This window comes from Bos javanicus, chromosome 3, assembly GCF_032452875.1.
Source record: "Bos javanicus breed banteng chromosome 3, ARS-OSU_banteng_1.0, whole genome shotgun sequence".
NCBI classification, from domain to species: Eukaryota; Metazoa; Chordata; class Mammalia; order Artiodactyla; family Bovidae; genus Bos; species Bos javanicus.
In genome coordinates, this window is record NC_083870.1 from 77,391,099 (window position 1) to 77,415,610 (window position 24,512).

General features: G+C 43.8%; 1 protein-coding gene and 1 non-coding gene across 6 annotated transcripts in view; one reads left to right on the plus strand and one right to left on the minus strand.

Annotated features, from left to right (window-relative positions):
- WLS (Wnt ligand secretion mediator) overlaps nucleotides 1–14,624 on the plus strand; it is a 116,523-nt gene extending 101,899 nt beyond the window's left edge. For 4 of the 5 annotated variants that reach the window (XM_061411634.1, XM_061411637.1, XM_061411638.1 and 1 more), the window contains 2 exons: nucleotides 2,650–2,803; nucleotides 13,682–14,624. In XM_061411634.1, coding sequence (XP_061267618.1) covers nucleotides 2,650–2,803; nucleotides 13,682–13,791 — 264 coding nt within the window. In that variant the 3' untranslated portion in view covers nucleotides 13,792–14,624. Of the gene's footprint in view, nucleotides 1–1,124; nucleotides 1,157–2,649; nucleotides 2,804–13,681 lie in introns of those variants that run through there. The other variant, XM_061411635.1, reaches the window with a different exon arrangement.
- On the minus strand, nucleotides 12,043–12,114 carry TRNAD-GUC (transfer RNA aspartic acid (anticodon GUC)). Its single transcript has one exon. It is a non-coding gene; the product is annotated as a tRNA-Asp (tRNA).
- Nucleotides 14,625–24,512: the final 9,888 nt, after the last annotated feature.

Sequence of the window (24,512 nt, forward strand, 5' to 3'; positions counted from 1 at the left end):
CAGGGGGCATGAATCTACTGTTTCTTCAGCCAGTCTTGGCTCCAGTGTGTCCCTCATAAGCATTTCATTTCAGTGGTTCTACTGTAAAATTGTATTTTGCATGTATATGCAGTTATATACCAAACATTACTACATCTGAGATATACCATGCATATATATTTTATATAGATTTAAATATACAAACTAATATATAGTATATATATAAAGCACATATACTCTCTCTATATATATATACTGTATAAATATATGCATAATGCCCAATTAAGTGAATTTCAAAGGAAATTTGACCTGACATAATAGTCAGGTCTCTTAGTCTCTCTAAGTGAGAGACTCATCCTATTTAAGACACTATTCCTACTCTTGTGTTGTATAGTAGTTAGGAACACCCTCCTCCTTTGGTGGGCCAGAGCCACAACTTTCCAGCTGAATAGTCTCGGGCAAGATACTCTCTGTGTCACAGTTTACCCATGAGTTGAGATGTTACCTGCCTACCTCATAGAGCTGTTATTAAGGCTAAATGAGATCTTCCATACACATGGAAGTACTGTACTTAAAAGTAAGAAGAGTGACATTTGGTGATGTTTCTAAGAAGCAGTCCTGAATAGCTTGAATGCTGGTACATTATTCTAAAATCACTAGTGAAATCCTGTTTTGCTAACACTTCCCTGAGCATGTCATATAGCGAATTATTTCCCAAAGGAAATAGCTTAGTGATGGTGGTTTGTTTATGAATCACAAAAATGAAAAATTATGTATGACCAAGGTCAAACTAAAAGTAAATAAGCGATAAGTCTATAATTCATTAACCTGGTTAACTGACACTCCAGGTCTTCCAGAAGGAAATACCTGCCCTTATAGCTTTATTCTTCCTGGTGGCCCTGTAAGTCATATGAGTTATACAGACTTTTGGTATATGGGTCTATACCAAATGAATATAGACCCACAGCCTCATAAACAGGAGGTGAAAGCAACCTACTTGCATAAGTCATTAACATTTAGAGATAGCTTGCCATCTTATACTTTAGCTGCTAGAAGGAGGGGCTCCTAGAGATGGATTATGTAATCCAGCCTATTAAGCTATCACAGAAACAGCTGTCTAACACTTTCTTTTATTCCCATTTAAGGTTTCCTGTGGGCTTCCCTTGTGGCTCAGCTGGTAAAGAATCCGCCTGCAATGGGGAAGACCCCAGTTCGATCCCTGGGTTGGGAAGATCCCCTTGAGAAGGGAAAAGCTACCCACTCAAGTATTCTGGCCTGGAGAATTCGATGGACTGTATAGTTCATGGGGTCGCAAAGAGTCAGACACGACTGAGCAACTTTTACTCTCAAGATTTCCTGTAGAAGGCAGTAGTCAAAATCATTTCACTGATCTCAGAACCAGCACAAATTTTTAGTTCCTCTGCTCCACAGTTTTCTTGACAGTTCTTAGTGCAATCCAAATGTCATCAGATAGCTCTTAAAACAATTACCATGTCATCAACATAGACAAAACCAGCCTCAAAACATTCTTGCCAAATTATAAAGCATATGAAAGCTTCATAATTACCTTCGTGAGTGGCTTACATATGTAACATTATAAAATAAGATTTATTGAATGTTTTCTGTAGGCCAGGAAATTCCTAAAAATATTTTTACCTAATTCTTCTTAGTGGTTAACCCTGCAAGTTTTTGTTTTGTACCTAAGAAAACTGAAGTTTAGAGTCTTAATCTTACTTCTCTTACATTATACAGAAAGGGAGTGGGAGAGCCTGGATTTGAAGCCAGGTTTCTGACTTCGAGCCTGTGTCTTTCTGCTTCTCTACACTGCCCCACCCAGGAAAACTACTCAGTCCAAGGACCATTTGTTTATTTAATGAATGCTGTGGTACATCAGGTCCTGAAGATATGGCAGAAAACAAACCAGAACTGGTCTTGCCTACAAGGTGTTTATATCCACCTTGCAGAAGGTGGAAGGTGGATAGCAGGGGAGGAACTATAACCGTGGAGAAGTGTTAGACGCAAATGCAGGTTCATTAAATTAGGTGTAACGATGTACTACTGTTTTAGGAAGAAGTACTCTCCAGGTGATGCTGATGTGCAGGCAAGATGAGAACCACTGACTTTGTGCCCGACATAGGAAACCCTCAGTTAACCTTAATTCATCCTAGTATGATTCAGATTGAAAAATGGAATCTTGGGGCTTTCTTGGTGGTCCAGTGGTTAAGAATCCACTTTGCAGTGTAAGGGACACCGATTCAGTCCCTGGTCTAGGAAGATCCCACGTGCTGCAGAGCAGCTAACCCCGTGCGCCACAACTACTGAGCGGGTGCTCTCGAGTCCGTGCGCCGCAACTAATGAGCCCACGTGCTACAACTCTGAAGCCCATGCACCTAGAACCTGTGCTCTGCAACAAGAAGCCGCCACCTTGAGAAGCGTGCACACTGCAACAGAGATTAGCCTCCACTCACCGCAACTAGAGAAAGCCCATGTGGAGCAACGAAGACCAACCACAGCCACAATTTTTTAAAAGAAAACCTTTAAAAAAATGAAATCTTACACGGCCCTTCACTTTTCCAAATATGGGAGAGACTTGGTGTTTGTGTTAGGTGATTGTTACATTGGACTTGTTTCCTATTGGTTCCAATTGAATGTCACCCCTTTTTCCCATAGGTGACTGAAGGCCATTGGAAGTGGGGTGGTGTCACGGTCCAAGTGAACAGTGCCTTTTTCACTGGCATCTATGGCATGTGGAACCTGTATGTCTTTGCTTTGATGTTCTTGTACGCGCCATCCCATAAGAACTATGGGGAAGACCAATCCAATGGTGAGTTCTTTGGCATAGCTTTATTCAGGATAAGTAGGCTTCTGACTCTTCAAGACTTAGGCAGCAAAAGCTCCAGGTTCCCTAGTGAAATGTTTTCTCCAAGTGTGAACAAGCACCTCTAGGGACTCTGGGGCCATAAGACAAAAAAGCCAATACAGGACTGATATTTCTATGAATCCTCATTTTAAAAAATATTTAAAATGCATTGGGCATATTACATTCTAGTTTACAATATCTCCCAGTCTTACTACAAAAATTAAATTTGCTTTCCTTAATTTTTTGAACAAAGTTGACTATTGAAAAGTGTGCCAAATTTATTCTTCTAGTTTGAGAACCACAATCTGAGATACTGGGTGGATGGGGACTGGCCCCTGAGTTGAAGTGGAGCTGGCTTCATTTTTTCCCTGCTCATTCTCCTGTAAGCCTGTCGACTTGTCCAAACCAATGGCCATGCTCCTGTCCCCATCGCCTTCCTCCCCTTAAGTGCTAGTATGTGCTATCTGTGGTGCTGATGCTGCAAGGAGCCTTGGAGAACTTAGTCTAGCAGTTCTACAGATGAGGAAACTGAGACCCAAGAGAAGGGAGGGACTTGCCTGGGACTTCTCTACCAGCCATGGCAGAGGGAAATGAACACTGCTGCCTGGGCCAGTGCTAGTAACATAGAAGAGGGCCTGGTAAGCAACGCATCTGATAGCTCCTTTTTCTTTGCATACTTCAGCCTACATTGTTTGGCTCCACCTTTATTCTTCTCTTTTTTCATACCTGCTTTACCCTGAAGTGACAGTGTTAGTCACTCAGCCATGTCCAACTCTTTGTGACCCTATGGACTATACAGCCTGCCAGGCCCTCTGTCCATGGAATTGGAGTGGGTTGCCATTCGCTTCTCCAGGGCATCATCCCAACCCAGAGATTGAACCCAGGTCTCCTGCATTGGCATTGTCTGAGCCACTAAAGCCGTGGCCATATGCCTATCCCCCAGATATATCCCACCTCCATCTGGGCCTGACAAAACCCTATTCATCTTTTGAGTCTATTCAAAATGTTTCCTCCTAATCACTCTAGTTGGCGTGTGGCAAATTATATTCAATAGAATATTGTTGCCATGGGATGCTGGTAGGTTTTCGTGGTCAAATAAGTTTGAGAATCATTGGGTTTTTAATCATCATTATTGTGATTTACTGTAGGATATATTAATGCCTTTAGCACACTAATTTGTACTGTTAAGTCTTTTAAAATGGGTAGGGGTAACAGCATTTCCAAATTCTCAAGTCATTTGGCCCTGCAACCTTTTTCCAGGCTATTTTTTTGATGTTCTAAAGAACAAGCTCATGTCCTCTTCATTGGCAGGAGGATTCTTAACCATTGGACCACCAGGGAAGTCCTGCATTAATGCTTTAGAAATAAGAGTTCTAGATTAGCTTTCTTATTTCACAGATGGGCCAGTGATCTTGAGACAGGGCTGTGATGACATGAGAGAGAGGGCAGGGAGAAGAGGGCATCTGTGCTGAGGGTCAAGGTTAGTGGAATGGTCTCACCCACGGTCTGCAATACTACACCTGACTCTGTACAAAAGCATCCTAGACACCAGGGTTCTCTTCCTTCCTACTCCATGACTTCCTGTCATACTCAGTATCTCTGGCTATAGGTCCTGGGCAAGTGTAAAGACCATTGGCTCACCTATCTCACCTGCCCACCTCTTGGTCTGAGTGACTTCCCTTCTAGAAAGTATGTGAGCTGGGTAGGCTCCAGCTTCCTTTCTACTGCCAGCACTGTGTTTTCCATATGCATGGTGATTGGGAGCTTGTGGTCTCTCTGTTGTTGTTGTTCAGTCGCTAAGTCATGTCTGACCCTTTGTGACCCATGAACTGCAGCATGCCCGGCTCCTCTGTCCCCCTCTATCTCTGAGTTTGCTCAAATTATGTCCATTAAGTCAGTGATGCTCTCTAACCATCTTATCCTCTGCCACCCCTTTCTCCTTTTGCTTTCACTCTTTCTCAGCATCAGGCTCTTTTCCAATGAGTCAGCTCTTCACATCAGGTGGCTCAAGTATTGTAGCTTCAACATCAATCCTTCCAATAAATATTCAGGGTTGATTTCCTTTAGGATTGATTGGTTTAATCTCCTTGCTGTCCAAGGGACTCTCAAGAGTCTTCTCCAGCACCACAGTTCTCTCTCCATGGCCTTCTAAAATGCCAGAGTAAGAGGTTCTGGACTTGTTAACAAAAATCTTGGTTTCATTTCATGGCCATCCTGTTGGACTGTGACAGAAACCATATGGACCTGTCCTTGACTTGAGAATATTAAGCAGGAACCTAGTAGGTGGAGTTCCTGCCTTCCAGGGAAATACCACCTATAGCAGTAGCTGGACTTCCCGGGATGTTGAAATGATAATCCTAGCGGGTAAAAGTTATGGGTATGCTGCAGCACTTTTTGGATGTAAACTGTTCTGCTTGTTTTTGTTGTGTGACTTGTCAAACTGCTTGCCCTCCCTGTGCACCACTTTTCCCACCTGTAGATGATCTCTTAAAGTCTTCTGGGAACATAAAATTTTGTGATTGTTTTCCTTCCTATTAGCAGGGAAGGGGCAGAAGAGCACCTCCTTCATATAGTGGCCATCCAGGGGGTGATTCTGTCACATGTAAGGGTTTTCTAAACACTGGTAAGAATTCACCCAAGCCCAGCACTTTCAGGCACATGCGAGGCCAGAGCTGCGGCCAAGCCTACAGGGGCAGGATGACTGCCTTCTACCCAGTGACACTGGATGCTTGACCTGTGAGCCAGGTGCTAGGCGGCTCCCATGAGGACTTCTCATCCAGGACAACAGCCACCGTCCTAGGCTTCAAACCTTGCAGTTGAGGAAAGTACTTGATTTGTTCCCCAGTAGATTTGTTGCTGTTGAAGACCACACAACACACAGATCTGCAATTTCACAGAAAGCTCAAAGCTATTCTCCATAGGAGGTCATATTCCCCGAATCCCATGCCAAGAGGTGTTCAGAAACAGACATGGTTGTTCTGGATTGTCGTTTACGACTGGGTTGTGCTGCCTGCATGTAGTGGCCACGCTCTAGGGGTGCTGTATGTCCAACATTGAGGAAAACAGTCCCTTATTGTAAAGAGTGGTCCTGTCCAACATGCCAGTAGGGCCCTGGTTGAAAATCATTCAAGCAGTCCAGCGGCAGACTCTTCGGGGACCCTGTTCTGATCATAAACGCAATAGTCACACAATTCAGCATCTCTGTGGTGATGACACGACCCACTGTGACTCTGCAGCAGTCAGCAAGCCCCTGGTGGCTTTCTGTGCTTCTCGCGTCCCTGGGCAGTGCTGTGTCTGGAAAGGGCTTGTCCAAATTGGGTTCTCTGATCATTTTCCTTCTCTGCTCTCTTTTTATCTCCTCATCCGCTGCCAGACCACACACTGTATCACAGGAATTATGGAGCATTTACCAAGATTTTGAAGCTCCTTGGAAAGAGCTAATTTGGAATAGTACGTGGAAACCTAGAAAATGAACTCTCAGAGGGATACACTGTATTTTTAAAGTCTCTGAGTCTCTGGATGGCGTTCCTCCTCCTCCCCCCAGCCTTCTTTCCCTTTCTTGTGGAAAGTTTTTATTTTTAAATGGCTTGGACTCCCTCCCCACTCTAGCTTTTAAGGTCCAGAGCCAAGAATTCGGATTTCTTGCTATGGAGAATGAATCCCAGGTGTGTTGTGTTCTTCTTGCCTTCGTGAGATGGATCCTGGGTGGACCGCTGGAAAAAAGCTCATTTCCAGGAACTTGGTAAGCAGTTTCTGATGCAGCGGAAGCCAGGGAGGCTAAGGAAAGAGAAAGAGACATTAAGAAGCATTTTGTTTGGGAGATGGAAAGAGATGCCGAGAAGTATATATATGTGGAGGGGGAGTGGGTAGGAAGAAAGTGAAAGTAGAGAGCTTGGATTTTTGCTTCTCTCGTTCCGTCAAGGAATGGCGGAGAGAAAAGAAGTGGGAGACAGGTTTGAGAAAGCACATTTTCTCTCACATAATTCTGTTTCTCTTTATTGTGTGGCTTGGAAAGCGACCCATAGAAATGAAGCAGTGGGTACCGCAGTGCTTAGCACTGTGTGGGGTTTGAGAGGATGAGCGATAAAGACACAGTCCTTGCTCTCACAGAACCAGTAGCCCGGTCTGGGAGATGAGACTTCCTCCTCTGCCTCTTGAAACCCGGGACGTGGCAGGACGGCTCCAGCCAAACTGTCCGAGCCAGAATGTTTTCATGTGTCAGCGGCTGATTGGTGCCGCAGGGGTGTGGTGTTCTGGGTTCCAAACTGCTGGTTGATCCACTGTAGCTACAGTGTTGGCATAATAAACACGTTCAGATCAGTCTGTATGTATGAGACGATCAATGTGTTCGTCTGTTTACAGACAATCATTTAGTCTGTATAAGGATATACATATACGCAGTCAATGGAATACACTTTTTTTTTAATCTAGCAAAGATACTTCAGATTCTCTTTCAGGAACCATTCGCATTTCCTGCCCTGCTGCTCCTGGGTTTTCATTAAAGCTCTTCCTTTTGCATGTGTGCATGCTAATGCTGCTTCTGTCGTGTCCAACCCTTTGCAACCCGCTGGACTGCATCCTACCAGGCTTCTCTGTCCATGGGATTTCCAAGGCAAGAATACTGGAGTGGGTTGTTGTGCCCTCTCCAGGGGATCTTCCCAACCCAGGGATCGAACCCGCATCTCTTGCATCTCCGGCATGGCAGGCAAATTCTTTACCACTAGCACCACCTGAGAAGCCTACTCTCCCTTTTACCTGTTTCCATAACTGCTCTGTGACTCATTGCTGATGTCTTCCCAGGCAGAAATGAACTCCAGCACAGGCTGGTGGTAACCCTTAGCCCAGAGAGAAGGCTTCATACCCCAGGGGCGCGACATCGATGCCCTGCCCACAGGACGCACTGACCAGATTCCCTCAGTTACCGGTTCATGTAGAGAAAAAAGTTGGAGCTGCTTAGGAAGTCAGACAATTCTCGATACTAGGTTTCATTTTTGTGTTATTTCGTCTACGAAATTCTTGTCAGAAGGTTTTAGAGAAAAAGTAAGAAATGGAATTCCTGACTGGATGACATAGGGAACAGGAGACACTAGTTGCCGACAGGTTCCTTTCTATTTCTGTTTGTACTGAATGGCTTCTGTCTGACACACCCTTTCTTTTGGAAGCCACAGCAGCAAGCCCGGGCCCCATGCCTTCGGAGCTACCGCTTGGTGTCAGTTTAGCTTCTGGAGGCCCCTGAGGTCTCCAGCTGCTTGTTTCACAGGAAAAGGTGGCTTTGGCCTTTGTTGCCTCAGTAAATGTTTGGTCTGAGTTGTGAGGCTTAAACAGTGGCTGCTTTTTATTGCGATCTTTCCCCTGCTTGTGTGTTAGATAACATGCTCACACCCATGGTTTCCCTGGCTTCCCCTTGATGTCTGTGAGCAGTGATGGCCTGGGTCTTGCCCCCTGGACTGGACTCAGATTCTGAAGTGGGGCTTGACATCCTGTGTCTTCACATGTTCTCCCCCCGTGTGTGTCTATATCCTAATTTCTTTTTCTCATGAGAAGTTGTTCAGTTGCTAAGTTGTGTTAGACTCTGTGATCCCATGGACTACAGGTCGCCAGGCTTCCCTGTCCTTCACCATCTCCTAGAGTTTGCTCAAACTCATGTCCACTGAGTCAATGATACCATCCCACCATCTCATCCTTTGTCACCTCCTTCTCTTCCTGCCCTCAACCTTTGCCATCATCAGGGTCTTTACCGATGAGTTGGCTCTTCACATCAGGTGGCAAAGTGTTGGAGCTTCAGCTTCAGCATCACTCCTTCCAGTTCAGGGTTGATTTCCTCTTGGATTAACTGATTTGATCACCTTGCTGTCCAAGGGACTCCCAGGAGTCTTCTCCAGCACCACAGTTCGAAAGCATCAATTCTCTTGGATGCTCAGCCTTCTTTATGGTCCGACTCTCACATCTGTACATGACTGCTGGAAAAACCATAGCATTATGGTTACATTGGATTAGGGTTCACCCCAGCGGCTTCATTTTAAACTAGTCACCTCCTTAAAGACCCTGTGTCTAAATACTCACATCCTGAGGTACTGGGAAATAGGACTTCAACAAATGAATAGGGATGGCATATGATTCCAGCCATCATGCTAAGACTGCACGCAAAATGTCTAGGCTTTATGTGTTCCCTTCTTAGGCCTGGTGCTGAGTGTCTGGAGACAGGAAATGGCACACTTCAAGCCTGTTATAAACTGTCTTGATGGTTGAAAGGAATTGAGAGATGGCTGGACCCAGGGTTCCTGAACCCTGGGTCACCAAGATCTCACTCTGCCTTATTGCCCAGAAGGGATCACAAAGGCTGAGTCCTCCCAAAGCACACCTGTTTTCTAGCTGCATGTTTGTCCCTAAACCCTGGTGGGGAACACCAGTTTTGGGGTGTGGGACGAGAAACCAGGCAGAGCAGGGAGCAGCTGGACCAGCCCATGCTAGGACATCTCAGTGGGTATTTTAATGATCACTTAACTACATACCAGATACTGTCCTGGTGATTTACATTCTTTAAAAAAAGAGAAAAAAAATTTTTTTTTAAGATTTAGAAAACCCACCATTCACCAGTTTGTTAACACCCAAAATGCAGAAAGAATGTAATCTTAAGAGTAAACAACAGTCCTTGATATGGAAATAATTTCGCTTTACAAACATTACTCGTGCCTTGATTTTTTTCATTTTGCCATGAACCAGGGACATCATTATCATTTGAGCTTAGCTTTGAAGGTGAATGGGAGGAGATTTGTTGTGGGAAAAAAATTCCACAGAAAAGGCAGGGGTGTTAGAGAAAGAACATAAAGTCTCGAAGAGGACACAGATGGTTTGGAATCCTGACTCCAATATATACTGTGACCTCAAGAAATAAATATGAACTCATGGTGTAAGAGTTGTCTGGCTTCCACATCTGCATAATGAGGTGTTAATTTACCCTAGTGCTTGTGAGGACAGAATTAGGTAGCCCTTATTAATATTAGAAAACGGTGGCTCTCTCCCAAATTTGTGAAACAGCCTTGAAATTCAATTAGAAGTTCCCCTTCTTTTGACTAAAGTATCCAGAGATACACAAATGATTGTCATTAGAATGCTGCCAATCTTAGGAAGCTGTGCTCATTATTATATCATTAGAGTGCATTTTGTATAGCTTTCTACATCCCCAGTATGCATTCCAGGCAGTTAAAATCCAGCAGCAGCTGCATATCCGTGGATGTGATATGGATCCACTGATAGTCCTTTGAGATTACATTCAATGCCAGAGATTGGTCTTATTTCACAATGGTTCAAAATAAGCCTTCATCTTATTCTTGATTAGCTGAGATGAATTGACATCATAACTAGGGAAAGAGACTTACTGCAAACTAAAGAATTCTTTTTTTTTCTTTCATAATTTATTCTTTTCCATTTATTCTGCCCTTCCTTCCTAATAAACAACATATCACATTTTTTTGTCTTGGAAGGGAAAAGACTTCAAGCATGTTTGTGTGCTGAGCAGCAGAAGCTGAGAGAGGGAGGGTAACAGATGGAGTGAGACCTTGGCAGAAGAGGGAGTTTGATGGGATCCCCACTCCTGCTATGTCACTGCCATATTCCCATCCGTTCCCTAAGGGGAAAATGTTGGCCTTCATGGTACAGTAAAACCATGCATGATCATAGATTTTGCTAGCCAGAATCCCATTGATCTGGGCTCTCATTCCAGCTCTGCCGGGAGCAATCCTGGTCACATTATAGAAATTCATTGCCTATTTGAGCCTCGGTGTCTTCACATCTTAGTAGGAAATACTGGGCATGCTAAGCCCCTAATCATGTATACGGTAAATACTCATAAATAATAGCTCTCTTTACTATCAATGCACTGATGTTGTGTGCTATAAATTCTCTTTCATCAGATGCAAAAGCAAAATTAATATGCTGAACAATTCATCCAAGTTGTTGTATGTATATATTTATGATGGTAATGCATCGCACGGGGACTCATACTTCACCCGCAGTCTCAATGGCAGTTGGAAACTTGAATATTTCAGAGTCAGCATAGCTTAAGGTTGAGGAGCCTGGATTCTGGAGCCTCATTGCTCCAGTTTCAACACCACATCCTGTTATCAACTTGGGCCTCGGGAAAGTTACTTGACCTCTCTCTGCCTCAGTTTCTTCTTCAAAAGAATGAGGATGATGAAATAGTACCTCTATCAAAGGGTTGGTAATGAGGATTAAATGCATTAATATTTATAAAGTGTTTAGAATAGAGTCAACATAGGACAATATTTGTTAAAAAAAAAAAAAAAAAGTAATTTTGTTACTTCGTGTGATGTAATCTGTAGGGTTAGACACATTTTCTAGGACCTGCTAATTGGAATCACATTTTAAGCTTAAATACTTGGCACCTTCGGTTCAAAACTGAAGTAGAATTACACTCTATGTCTATTTCCAAGAAGTCTTCAATGAAAGGGATTTCTTAGGTAAACACTTGGAGCTGTTAATGGGTCTACTCGGGTGGTCAGGACTCTCTTTGAAATTTTGATGACTTTCAGACATGCAGATCATGGAATCTGCTTTGAAGTTTTGGTGGTTCAGCCAGATATGCAAATCCAGAACTAGCTTTGAGCAAGAAATTTGAGATTTATACCTATTCTTGAATGAGGAGTGAGCCAGAAGTTGCAGCAGTGAGAAAACAAGTTAGTGACCTGGGAAAGGCTCTGCGTGGCCCCACGAAGCTCTGTGTAAAACCTTTAGGCAGACTTTCCACTTATTAGTGCTGTGCCAAGGGTCAGGAGTGTTGGAGGCTGAATCGACACCCCTCTGGTACCTGCTCCACCCCCTGTCCTTTGATGGGATACTTGCTGTACTGTGCTAAGTCAGTCATGTCCGACTCTGCAACCCTGTGGACTGTAGCCCACCAGGCTCCTCTGTCCATGGGGATTCTCCAAGCAAGAATACTGGAGTGGGTTGCCATGTCGTCCTCCAGGGAATTGTCCCAACCCAAGGATCGAACCCAGGTCTTCCGCATTGCAGGCAGATTCTTTACCATCTGAGCCACCAGGGAAGCCCAAAAATACTGAAGTGGGTAGCCTATCCCTTCTGCAGGAGAACTTCCTGACCCAGGAATCAAACCGGAGTATCTCGCATTACAGGCAGATTCTTTACCAGCTGAGCTATCAGGGAAGCCCAAAAGGGCATGTTGCCTCCCCATCAGGGAATCGAACCCTGGTCTCCCACGTGACAGGTGGGGATACTCACCACTATACTAAAGAGGAAGGTGGTGGGCTACTTGCTAGTACAGCCCCAAATTGCCATTAGCTGTCTCTGCAACACTAATGACCCTCCTTCTAGGACGAAGGATTCTCCTGGGTAGAGAGCTGCCATGCCAGCACTTCATAAGACTGATGTAGTTCCGCAGCCTCTGAGGGTCTACAGTGAAAACCTAACACCGTGTGGCACTCATGAAGGGCACCAGCCAGGCAGCCTGCAGGGCCAGTGAATGGGTGGTCCCTGGGTTCCTAAGGCCTTCAGATTCATGGATGCGCAGCAGGTCCTAAACTACTGACAAGATGTTAGTCCTGAGGGTCAGACTAGAGCTTTCTTCTAAGTAAAGGTATGGAATCCCAATGGAAATCAGAGCTTGTGTATTTAATTCCATGCTTTGAACTAGGAAAAATTTTAATCCTCAAAACTATGAAATCATATGTGTACATGTGTAAGTATAAAAATCCCAGGTATAACCATAACCTTTTGTTCTCCAGTCCCCCTCTCTGCAAATATGACTATATACATGCACCCCATACACAGTCTAACTGAGAAGCATTGGGTGTGGGTTTTTTCGTTTTCCCTTTGCCAGTTACATATTCACAGAAAAGGAAATGACAACCCACTCCAGTATTCTTGCCTGGGAAATCCCATGGACAGAGGAGCCTGGCGGAGTACAGTCCATGGTATTGCAAAGAGTCAGACATGACTGAAGCAACTAAGCATGCGTGCAGTTATATATTCACTTAAATGTCTCATGGCAGGTAGCAGACTTTAAGGGTTTAACACAGAAACTTATTTTTCTCCTGATAGTTGAAAAGAGGCCACATTATGCCATTTTAGCAGAGGAGTACCTGTGTTCACTGGAGATGACTCCAAAACACTGGTGTTGTGTAGAATCCTGGAGGCAGCAGAAAATTCAGAGCACATTTCTGGTACTTTTTTCCTTGGTGGAGAAACCCCCTAATTATTCCTAAAGGCATTACATGTAGTACCCTATCCAATCTTTTGGTAAATATAGGCAGGTCTTCTTTGCCTTCACATGGCATAGCTGCTTTGTAAATTATTCACAGCAAATGTGTATGTGGTCTTGGAATCAGACCTTCCTTCCTGTCTCCATCATGTGTCTGCACCTCTTCCTGGCCTCCCTCCCAGCTTCCTCACCTATAAAGCTGGCAAGACCAGAGTGCCTTCCTCAGAGGGCAAAACCACATGATCATCTCAATAGATGCAGAAACAGCATGAAGCATTTGACAAAGGTCATGTATAAAGTGTTGAGAATAGCGCTAGGCACAAAGTAAGCTCTCATTAAATGTTAATAATTACTATGAATAATATAAGCACTAAGCTGACTCATCTGTTATTAAAATCTTTCTTGGAAGACAAAAATGTTAAGAAATTACTGCCAAGTCCGAGTACAAAGGGTGGGAGTCAGCCCCAATTTTAGGTATCTGTGCCATAAGTTTTCTCTCTAAGCTCAGAATGTGAAAGAGGTCTGGTTGGGCAGCTGTTAGTGAGGCAAATCCCTGCTTTCTCCTTCCTCCTTGATCACATCTAATACCAAAATCCCTGTTTCAGGTGATCTGGGTGTACACAGTGGGGAAGAACTCCAGCTCACCACCACTATCACCCACGTGGACGGGCCCACTGAGATCTACAAGTTGACCCGCAAGGAGGCCCAGGAGTAGGAGGATTCAGCACCCGACTGGGACTTCCCGCCACATCCCAGCCATTTTTACTAGAACAGGGAGCGTGCCAGAGAGCTCCACATGCCAACGAACGCTCTGTCTCTTAGCTGTGGTTTCTTGGACCAGTGGTGTGGACATTTGTCAGCTTGCCTTCTGACAAGTAGTTCCCGGAGACAGACTCCTGCAGCCACTAATGTGTTGTGTATGATAACAAAACCTCTGGTATGACACATTTTCTGTGATCATTGTTAATTAGTGACATAGTAACATCTGTAGCAGGTGGTTAGTAAACCTCATGTGTTGGGGGTGCACTCCTTGGGGAATGGTTTGGGCCAGATGGGGTCTATATGGAGTGGAATATTTGACTCCTTTTTTTCTTGTTTTTAGGTTCTAGGATAGAGTTTAACATTCTTTGCAGTCCAAGATGGGCTGGTGTCATAGTCTTCTCACTCCTAATCCATGACCACTTTTTTCCCTATTTATATCACCAGGTAGCCTATCGAGTTAATATTTAAGTTGTCAATCGATATGTGTCCCTATTTTTTAAGGCATAATATAAAATAACCGAATTTCATGAGAAGATCTATTACACCAGGGGCATTTCAGCTTTGAAACCAAATCTGTGTATCCAATACTAACCAGTCTGTTGGATGTGGGTTTTAAAAAAAATGTTTGCTAAACTATCCAAGTAGGATTTATTGTATTAAATGGCCTTTGGGTCTAAAAAACTTTTTTAACCTCTTGCTTAAAATGTGTTTTCTTTTGATAAGATGCTTCAAACAGCCTCCACAAGTGTAGATCTGATCATTTAAATAAACCTGTATGTATATGCATGTATGTGTATGCACACCTCGTCCTCCTGCTCAGACGGAACACATGCATGCAGATTCTTTTTTTTGAGTTGTGTCTATGGGGTGGGGGGAAATAGCTTTATGAAAAATTAAAATATTTTGCCATCAAAGTTTTGGGGGCAGTATATATTTCTGGAAATAGGGTAACATTTTCTGCACTGCATGGTTAACCTCCACTGGATGGCATGTGTGGCAAAAAGCGTGTGTGTGGGGGGCAAGTTAAATGATTTAGAAGTAGACTATGACTCCCCTACTATGCCCAGTTCCCCAAGTAGACTGTGTCATTGTACTTTTAACTCTGCCATTGGAAAGGCAACGTAATACAGCAGAGAAAGAATAGTGGGTGGGAGGTTAGAAGGCAGTGTTTCCTAGCAGAGGTCTGACATTTATTACATAGTGTGACCTTGTTGAAGCCACCTGACCTGGCTGTTCCCTCACATATAAACTACCATTCATGAAGTTTTAACTGCTTCACGGGGTGGCAGTGCAAATTAGATCAGTTAATGTGTATAGAAATGCATTTTAAACTCTAAAACTGTGTAAATATGTTCTTTTTGGAGTCTAAAGACAATTTCATGAGTGTCCTGTTTTTCAGACATCGATGCCTGGAGGTTTGGGACACAATCCACTTAATCTGCCTACTCAGCACTCCTTCTCTATCCTTTCTTTTCGTGATTTTGGCTAAAGCTGTGGTAAATAGTGATGGGAGGAAATATTTTGGTTTTGGCTGTTCTCTCAGGCCTTTTCCTGTCCTGGTAAACATTTGATGGTGTCTGATCCAGTGCACTCAGCATCCACTTCTGATTGATCACTGTGGTGCCAGGCTTTAAATGTAGCCCGTGTCTCACAGTCTGAAAGGGAAGACGAAGTTAAAATACAACAAGTAATCTCGTGCCCCAGAGGATGGAGGCAGAATTTCTCCAAGGAGATGAGAAAAGGGCCTGAGATAGGTCTTGAAGAAGAAGTAAGATTTTACCAGGGCTGAAGGACAAAGGGAACAGCAGGACGAAAATCATACAGGAAGTGAAGAATGGAGAATGCTTAGATAAAGCTGGTCATCAGGCCTGGCTGGCATATAGAAGGAGTGGAAATAGCAGAAGGTAAGCCCCATGCATCTGTGAGCCAAAATGAGAAGGGTCCTTAATGCTGTGGGAAGAGTTATCAGACTCAGCCTAGGGTTTTATGTGGAGACGTGATATGATCAGAATTACTGCAACAGAGAGGCTGGACAAGCCCAGGAAAAAGATCACAAAGGCTGAAAACAGGGCAATAGTAGAGGACATGGAGAAGATCAGATTAGTTTTGGAGATAGAAGTGGCAAGGTTTGGGCATTCTGAATATGGACATGAAAAGCAACAGCAGAGTCCAATGTCAAGCCCTTTGAGGAGAGAGAATGGTATGGCCCTTTAAGGATTCCTGGAGGGGCAGCGTCAGTGAGTCTATCACCTGAGGGTGTGTATCCATACTAGAAGTTAAGTCTAGCAAGCTTACCTAAACGAGAGACTTTAGCAGAACCTTCCAAGAGCACCAATACCAGTAATTCATGGACCTTTCCACTAGAACAGTTCCATTTACTAGCTGTCTGTCTCTCTAGCTTCCGAAGTAGGGGAGGTACATGAGTGGCTCAGTCTCAGGCAAGCGGCTGCCCCTTGCTGATCAACTGTGATCAGGAAACCAAGTCCAGTGGCCGCTAGCAGATTACCCTGTGGATTGGGGTCAGTTTCTGAAGAATGGAGAGTCCATTTTGAGTTGGCACACAGTCAGAAAACATGTACTACAGTGGGCCAGATGAGAAGTTTGGATTTGCTTGGGCTGGGTTTTCAAAGCTGTCTTCTGGAAGAAATGACAAGCTAACAGAAGCAAGAGGAGAAGCAGACCAGTCAGGGAAGGAGGCTTTGCAGCCATCACTGAGAATGACGTTGAGCTTGGCAGAGCATCAAAACATCACGTAACTATGGTGAACCAGACACGGCCATATTCAAGAGATGGCAGAAAGAAACTGAGGTAGGTGACTCATAGCCATGCAAAGTATCAAAGAAGCCAAAGAAAGAACCAGATCAAGGGTGGAAAGTTAGATACCCTGAGAAACTCAACAGCGTTTAAAGATTGAATAAGGCATGTTGGATTTGGCATTGATATGTGGGGCCTCATGGCAAGCGCAGCAATTAGACGTAGAATAAGATCAGTGAGTGCTCGTGATGGGAAGATAAGAGGTAGGATGGTGGCTCCAGGAGAAACCAGAGTCTGGGGAGAAAATGGGACTGGATTTGTAGACATTGAGGGTGAGAGTCAGCCATGAAGTCAAGATGATGATGAAGTAGCTTACGCCCCAAGAAGGTCAGAGACTTGGGATAAAGGACACAAGCTGATGAGTTAGTTTTGACAGAGTGAAAGGTCACTTTTATCCAGAGACAGGAGAGAAGTAACCAGTGGATGCTGAAGGAGAAACTTGAGGTCAAAAGAAGAGAAGTTGGCAACCGGTCCCTCTGTGTGTTCTGTTTTCTCTTTTCCCCTTGAACATGAAATGAGCTTAGAGTTGTCCTGAAGAATTTCTCGGTTTCAACAATGCAGGTAGAATACATTTGTTTTCAATCAGCAGAAAGTTCAAGAAACGCTTCAAGAGGTGAGAAAAAACCTGTAATAAGGACTGTCAACCCAGAGCAAAAATTAATTGTTGGTCATGTATATGTTTTACTAATTGTCTTAAAATTTTTAAGTAATTTTGAAGAATATGATAATTGTAATAAGTTTAAAATTCCCCAACTGTCTGCTTTTTAAAAATAAGAAAACTTGCCATTTATGCAACAAACAGGTAAAATACAATTGATATTTCCCATAGAAAACAGTCAGTTTTATATTGACTTATTGGGTTCACCAGGTGTTAATCCTACATTTTCCCCTTAGGGGAAGAAAATGTCTATAATAATGAAATAAATAGTTTCTTTCACAACCTCTAGGTAATTCTAATCATTTCTCAGAACCGAGAGGATGCCTCAATTCTGATGCCAGAGAGCTGTTGGAAGTCGCACCCCTGGGATCCCTGCAGGTACTTTGAGAAAGTCTACAAAAATGTTAGAAGGCAGGTTATTGGTCTCATCCTCATCTTAGCAGTTCCAGAAACTCTATATTGTCAACTCTTTCAAACAGATCAAGTTCTGAGAGGCTGCCTGGCCACACTGGGGCGTCTCAATGAATGACAATTCCTATGCAATCTTTTATAGTGAGGAGTTCGCCATGTCTTGTGTCTCCATCATTCCGGACACATTCTACCTTGCTATTGTTGAGTAACCATGGAGGCTAAGAGAGGAAGTACAAAGGGTTTTTTTTTTTTTTTTTTTGGTGGACAAACGATAAAAGTACAGAGGAATGAGTGCACTTGAAAGAAGTAACATCTCAACCACGATAAAGCCTGAGGGATCATCCCAGTACTTCTAAAGGAAATACACACAGCTCCCTGCAAAGTGCCTAACACAATGTGGGAATTCAGCTGGGGAGGGTTGGTGGGTGAACCAGTAAACGCACCAGCTCATCCTAGTCTCTGACTGCAGTGGACGCCTCCTTCCTTTGATTCAATGAGACCCTGCTCCTTTTGCAGCCATTCAGCATCAGGATATGTTAATGCAGTAAATTAGGCTTATGTGTGGATACAACCTGACTCTCGTGAGTCTATGCCTCACTCATAGAAGGTCCCATCATCCTTTCATGCCATGGGAATCCTTCTGACTTTGGCTGCTTGCTCTCACCCCATCACACTTTGCTTTGTGATTGATTAAGTTGTACAGGGATGACTTGGTTTCTGAGACTATGTCAGCAATGAATGCCTTTCTTTTCTCCTCACATCAGAGTGATCTTCTGGGCACTCCTTGAACCACCTACTGTCTAGGAGCCTCCTGTCTCAATGACCAGGGTTTTGGCTTTAGAGGTTGAGAAGATGCTTGTGTATGGAGACCAGACCCTCTTTGTGACTTTGACTTTTTGTTCTGACTGTACTTCCTCCCACAAGTCCTGTCCTAGCCAGGACTTTTCTCCTTCAGTCTCATGTCTCGGCTCCCCAGTCCCTCCTCCAGATGTGTTTTCCAGACCCTTGCCTCAGTGCCCTGTTAACTGCATTCTAGTTCCTCACTGTTCTAGCATATGATTATCAGACTGCAGCGTTGCTCTAGCTGGCACAGATTAGTGGAAAAATAATACTTCTACTAGGGTTCAACATACTAACAAAATGGCCCTAGATTTGAAAATTATCCACTTCTTTGCTTCTCATGAACATTCAACCTCTAAAACACAGTTTTAAAAATTAATACAGGTATACCTCGTTTTATTGCACTTTGCAGATAGTGCCATTTATTTATTTTTTTTTTTTTACAAATTGAAGCTTTATGGAAACCCTCTGTCAGATGATGGTTAGCATTTTTTATTTTCACAATAAAATATTTTTTACTGAGGTATGTGCATTGTTATTTAGACATGATGCTGTTGCACACTGAATAGACTACAGTATGAGTAGACATAACTTTTATATGCATTGGGAAACCAAAACACCCATGTGACTCCTTTTATTGTGGTATTCACTTTATCCCAGTGGTCTGGAACCAGCCTGCAGTATCTCCAAGGTATGCCTGTATCACCAAAAATATTGTATTCAGCTAAATGATAGGACTTTATGCATATGAATTTCACTTTTCCCACACACAGATTCAATGGGTAAAGTACATCTTTAACTTTTAAAATACGCACAATTTGATATATAAATAAAAGTAGCTAAGTTCTTTCTAGGTGCAGAATGTGTTGGTTTCAACTGCTGGAGAACTGCCTCCCTCAGCTTGGACCTCTTTGTCCCACTCTCTCTCTGTCTACACACAGTCATACACAAATACAAACACACACACATATACATCCCATTACTGTTAAACTCCTTTTTTCATGTGTTGGTGTTTGTAATATGGAACTTTATAATTTACGTATGTTTCCTTTAATATCTCCTCTTCATAGTCACGGGGCTTCTCAGATGGCACTAGTGGTAAAGAACCCGCCTGCCAATGCAGGAGACATAAGAGACCTGGGTTTGATCCCTGGGTCGGGAAGATCCCCTGGAGGAGGGCATGGCAACTCACTCCAGTATTCTAGCCTGGAGAATCCCATGGACAGAGGAGCCTGGTGGTCTGTGGTACATAGGGTCGAACAGGACTGAAGTGACTTAGCACACATGCGCCCTCTTCACAGTCACATAGTGACTGCTTTACATAATAAAGAAGTGAGGTTCAGAGAGGGGAAATGACAAAATTGGAACCAAGAAGAGATCGTCAGTCTCTGAACCTGCCTCTTAAGTAGCTTACTTGCAGCAGAAGAGTCAAGAATTTTGTTTTGAGCTGCAGCTCTCATTAGAGCAGAATGACCTTATTGGGAAATGTTATTCCAGAGGAAGAAAATAGCTGCCTACTCTCCATTTTCATCAATGGCAAGTGTCTGCCCTCTTCTGGCCAAAGGGAGGATGACGGCTATCACTGAGCAAATTCTTAAGACAAAAGTCAAACCTTCGTATGGGGGAATTTGTAGGGGCTCCATGATAATTATTGCTTTTTTAGTGAGTTCTTGTCATAGCTTTGCATATGACTTTGCTCTGGGACCTTCCAGACGACTGCCTGTACCCTATTCCCCTTGATCTCTGAAGTCCTCACTAGCCCTGACTGTAAGAACTGTAACGGAGGCTTGTGTTAATGACGTCTTACAGCAATGCAGGGCCAAGTCCGCTGTGGGTGGATGCGAAGGCATGGCAGCATGGCAACCTGAGCGGGGGCAGGTGCTAGTGCAAATAGACCCCCGGCATTTATTGATTAGGAAGCCCCTTCGATCCTGCTCATTATTCTCCTGAGCTCCTTCGAGGCTCTGAGCTCCCTCAAGTGGCTGCTATACCCAGCAACCTTTTTCATCGAGATAAGTCAAGGTCAGGATGGTCTTCACTCTCATGATAAACTCTTCTCAGTTCAGGGACACCAAGAGACTGAAAGTGAGCCATAAACAGGAGTGGCCAACACACAAGGTCCTTCATTGCACGTGCTTGGCGGACGTTCCTCACATGCTGACTCGATGGAAACTTCACGGGCAGCACGAAAGGCTGGAAGCCAGTCTAGACACAGGAGAACTGGGATGTAAAAACGCTTCCTTTGTTTGTGAAATGCTTCACAAAGGCAGTTGTTCCTAGGAATGGGCAAGAGTTTTAAATCACGTATGTGTGTTTTGGCTGGGTCACCCTAAAGGCAGCTTCTGAGTCAGGAATTCATGTGCAGGTTTGGAAGGCCACCAGAGGAGACAAAGAGAAGGTGGGAGACTGGGAAGGCCCCGAGGGTGAGGGGCAGCCCTACTGAGCAAGGAGGCAGAGTCTCGGTGGCACCTGCCCTCTGTTGGTGCAGGGTCACCCCTGAGCTGTTAGCTAACTGGAGCCAGGGTCAGCTTGAAGAATACGGGTGCTACACTGTGTGCTTAGCTGATCCCCAAGTCAAAACAGAGCAGGTCAGTCGCCCAGTCGTGTCCGACTCTTTGCGACCCCATGAATCGCAGCACGCCAGGCCTCCCTGTCCATCACCAACTCCCGGAGTTCACTCAGACTCACGTCCATCGAGTCAGTGATGCCATCCAGCCATCTCATCCTCTGTCGTCCCCTCCTGCTCCTGCCCCCAATCCCTCCCAGCATCAGAGTCTTTTCCAATGAGTCAACTCTTCGCATGAGGTGGCCAAAGTACTGGAGTTTCAGCTTTAGCATCATTCCTTCCAAAGAAATCCCAGGGCTGATCTCCTTCAGAATGGACCGGTTGGATCTCCTTGCAGTCCAAGGGACTCTCAAGAGTCTTCTCCAACACCACAGTTCAAAAGCATCAATCCTACGGCGCTCAGCCTTCTTCACAGTCCAACTCTCACATCCATACATGACCACAGGAAAAACCATAGCCTTGACTAAATGAACCTTTGTTGGCAAAGTAATGTCTCTGCTTTTGAATATGCTATCTAGGTTGGTCATAACTTTTCTTCCAAGGAGGAAGCATCTTTTAATTTCATGGCTGCAGTCTCCATCTGTAGTGATTTAAAAACCTTGGAGAGATGCATAAGAGTAAGGAACAAAAGGTAAACTTTTCATTGATCATACCAAGTGTTACAGATAAATACTAAAATGTCAATGTTCTTACACAACTTGTGATATGCATGTATATATCATGTATATATGTATATATCAAATATACATGTGTATATAATATTTACCATGCACTTTGCACGTCACGATGGTATTATATATGGAAGATTTCTGGAGAATTTCTCCAGAAATTCTCTAGAAAGCAGTATTATGTAACCTTCCTTTTTTACAATTTACTATATCTAGAAGCTCTTTTCCTTTTTTCATCACCTACAACATGATTTTAATGACTTTATTATTGTAGTCTCTGATAAGGATATGTCATCATTCGTTATTAAGCCCCTACTTTGGACATCTAAATGATTTGCAAAGTCTGACTATTATATGCTGAAATGAACATCCTTGGATATAAGTCTTGTTGTAGGTCTCTGATGGTTGCCTTAAGATCAGTTCCTAACGGTAGAATTACTGGGCAGAAGTTCAATTATTCATTCGTTAAGTGTATATCAAACACCTTATTATGTGCCAGTGCTGTCCTAAGTCCTTGGGACAGACCAGTAAGCCATGTCTCTGTCACTAAGATGTGTATTGACTGGGAGGGGGAGGTGGTGAGGGGGCAATATATAGTAAATGAATACAGTGGTGCTGATAAAAGCTATCAAGAAAAGCATTTACCATGGCCCCCAGAAACATGCCACCAGCAGAATGGGGCCTGTGGCTTCACGTCCTCACTGACACTATGCAGTTTTGACATTTGCCACTTCAAGATGCAAAAAGTTGCATATTTATTGCATGGCCAGTGACATTGAACACATTACTGTGAGTTTATGTTTTTAGGTTGTCGGTTCAGATTCTTTATCTGTCTTCCTCTGATATTCTGCTTTAGGATATTCATCCTTTGTCTCTCATACATGTAACCAAACTTTCCCCAACTTACTACTTGCTTTTAATTTTGTTTTTGATGTTTCTTGGGGCCATGGAGCTTTTAAATTTTATGTAATCAAATCTGTAAATCCTTCCCTTTATATAATCTACGTTTTCTGTAATGCTGAAGGAAATCTTCCTAATCTAATACGTTAGGTCATCCATATTTTTGTCTATTTTTCTAAATTTTCTTTTGAAGTTTTCTTTCATTAAATTCATATGGAATTTGTTTTTCAGGAGGAATCTCAAGTACTTTTTTCTGAAGTTTTTTGGAAAATGATTGGGAAAGACCCTCTTAAGCGAGCTGAAGGGAGGCGTGGGGGTGGGGCTGTGGTTTGGGGCCACCCCTGAGCTGAGACTCTGGGGCAGCCCTGAGGCTGAAGTGTGGGAGCCCTTCCAGCCTCCAGTCATGCCAGAAGCTGCCTTGGAGAAGTAGAACCCACTGTGCTCTGCTGCCTAGGGGCTCCCCAGTCTTCACCTTGACTTTGCTGGTGTGGGCCCTGCCATATAGGGAAGGCAGACTCTCACAGGGTCATGGAGGAAGTGGGAGAGCTGTGGGCAGGGGTCGAGTTTACTGAGGAACACGTAGGTAGTGGTTGCTGACTGTCCCCGATGCCTAGGCCTCCCAAGGGATGCACTGGAAAGCCATCAGCTCCTTTGATGCAGAGCTCAGGGGAATAGCATCCAGGATCAGAAACTATTAGCCACATTGATTGGACCAATAAATGGCAACCACTTGAGCCTCCTCTGTGGATAGAAGGGGAGGGGAGTGATGGTCTGGTGGGATAAACAGAGCAGAATGTCCTGGTTGGTGCTCTAACTTTGCAACTAATTGCTGTGTATCCTTGACCAAGTTACAATACCTCTCTGGTTCAAGTTTTATCAGATCAGATGTTCGATTATACTATGTCTAGCAACATTAATTGGTTGGGAAGAATATCCACAGTAGACTTCTTGGTTTGGAGTGCTTGGTACAGTTGTACAGATAAGTTTGGGGAATGTGTACAGTACACTAGCTTGATGCTTTGGAAAGAGTGTGTGTGTGTGTATGTGAGTGAGAGAGAGAGATAATTAGAGGAAGAGAAGGGAGGTGGGAAAGAAGAACGAAAGTAAGAAGGAAATTGAAAATAAGTTGGCCCTGTGAAAAAATTGAGCCAAGGTTTGTTGTGAGTTGGAATTTCTGCCAATCATCCTAACCTGCATAAAGGTAAGTGGGAGGAGTAGGGATTACTCATAAAGGTGCAATAGCAAACTTTCAACCCACCAACTGCCTCAGAGGGGGAGAGTCCTGTTCGCCTTCAAAATTAACATTTAAAACCACCCTTGTCCAGAATTGTCACTCACAGCTACTTGCTGCCCTCTGCTGGTTAAAATAAATAATGTCTGCATTACAAAATAAGTTTTTTGTTTCTTGTTTTAGGTTTAAGAGAATAGTTGCTTTGCCAATGGCTCAGATGGTAAAGAATCCGCCTGCAATGCAGTAAACCCAGGTTCAATCCCTGGGTCAGGAGGATCCCCTGGAGAAGAGAATGGCTACCCACTCCAATACTCTTGCCTGGAGAATTGCATGGACAGAGGAGCCTGGTGGGCTATAGGCCATGGGGTCACAAAAAGTTAGGCACAACTAAGCAATTAACACTTTCACTTCATAGTTGCTTTACAAAGTTGTGTTAGTTTCTACTGTACAGCAAAGTGAATCAGCTATATATACATGCTAAGTCACTTTAGTCGTGTCCGATTCTGTGTTACCCCATAGACGGCAGCCCACCAGGCTCCCCGTCCCTGGGATTCTCCAGGCAAGAACACTGGAGTGGGTTTCCATT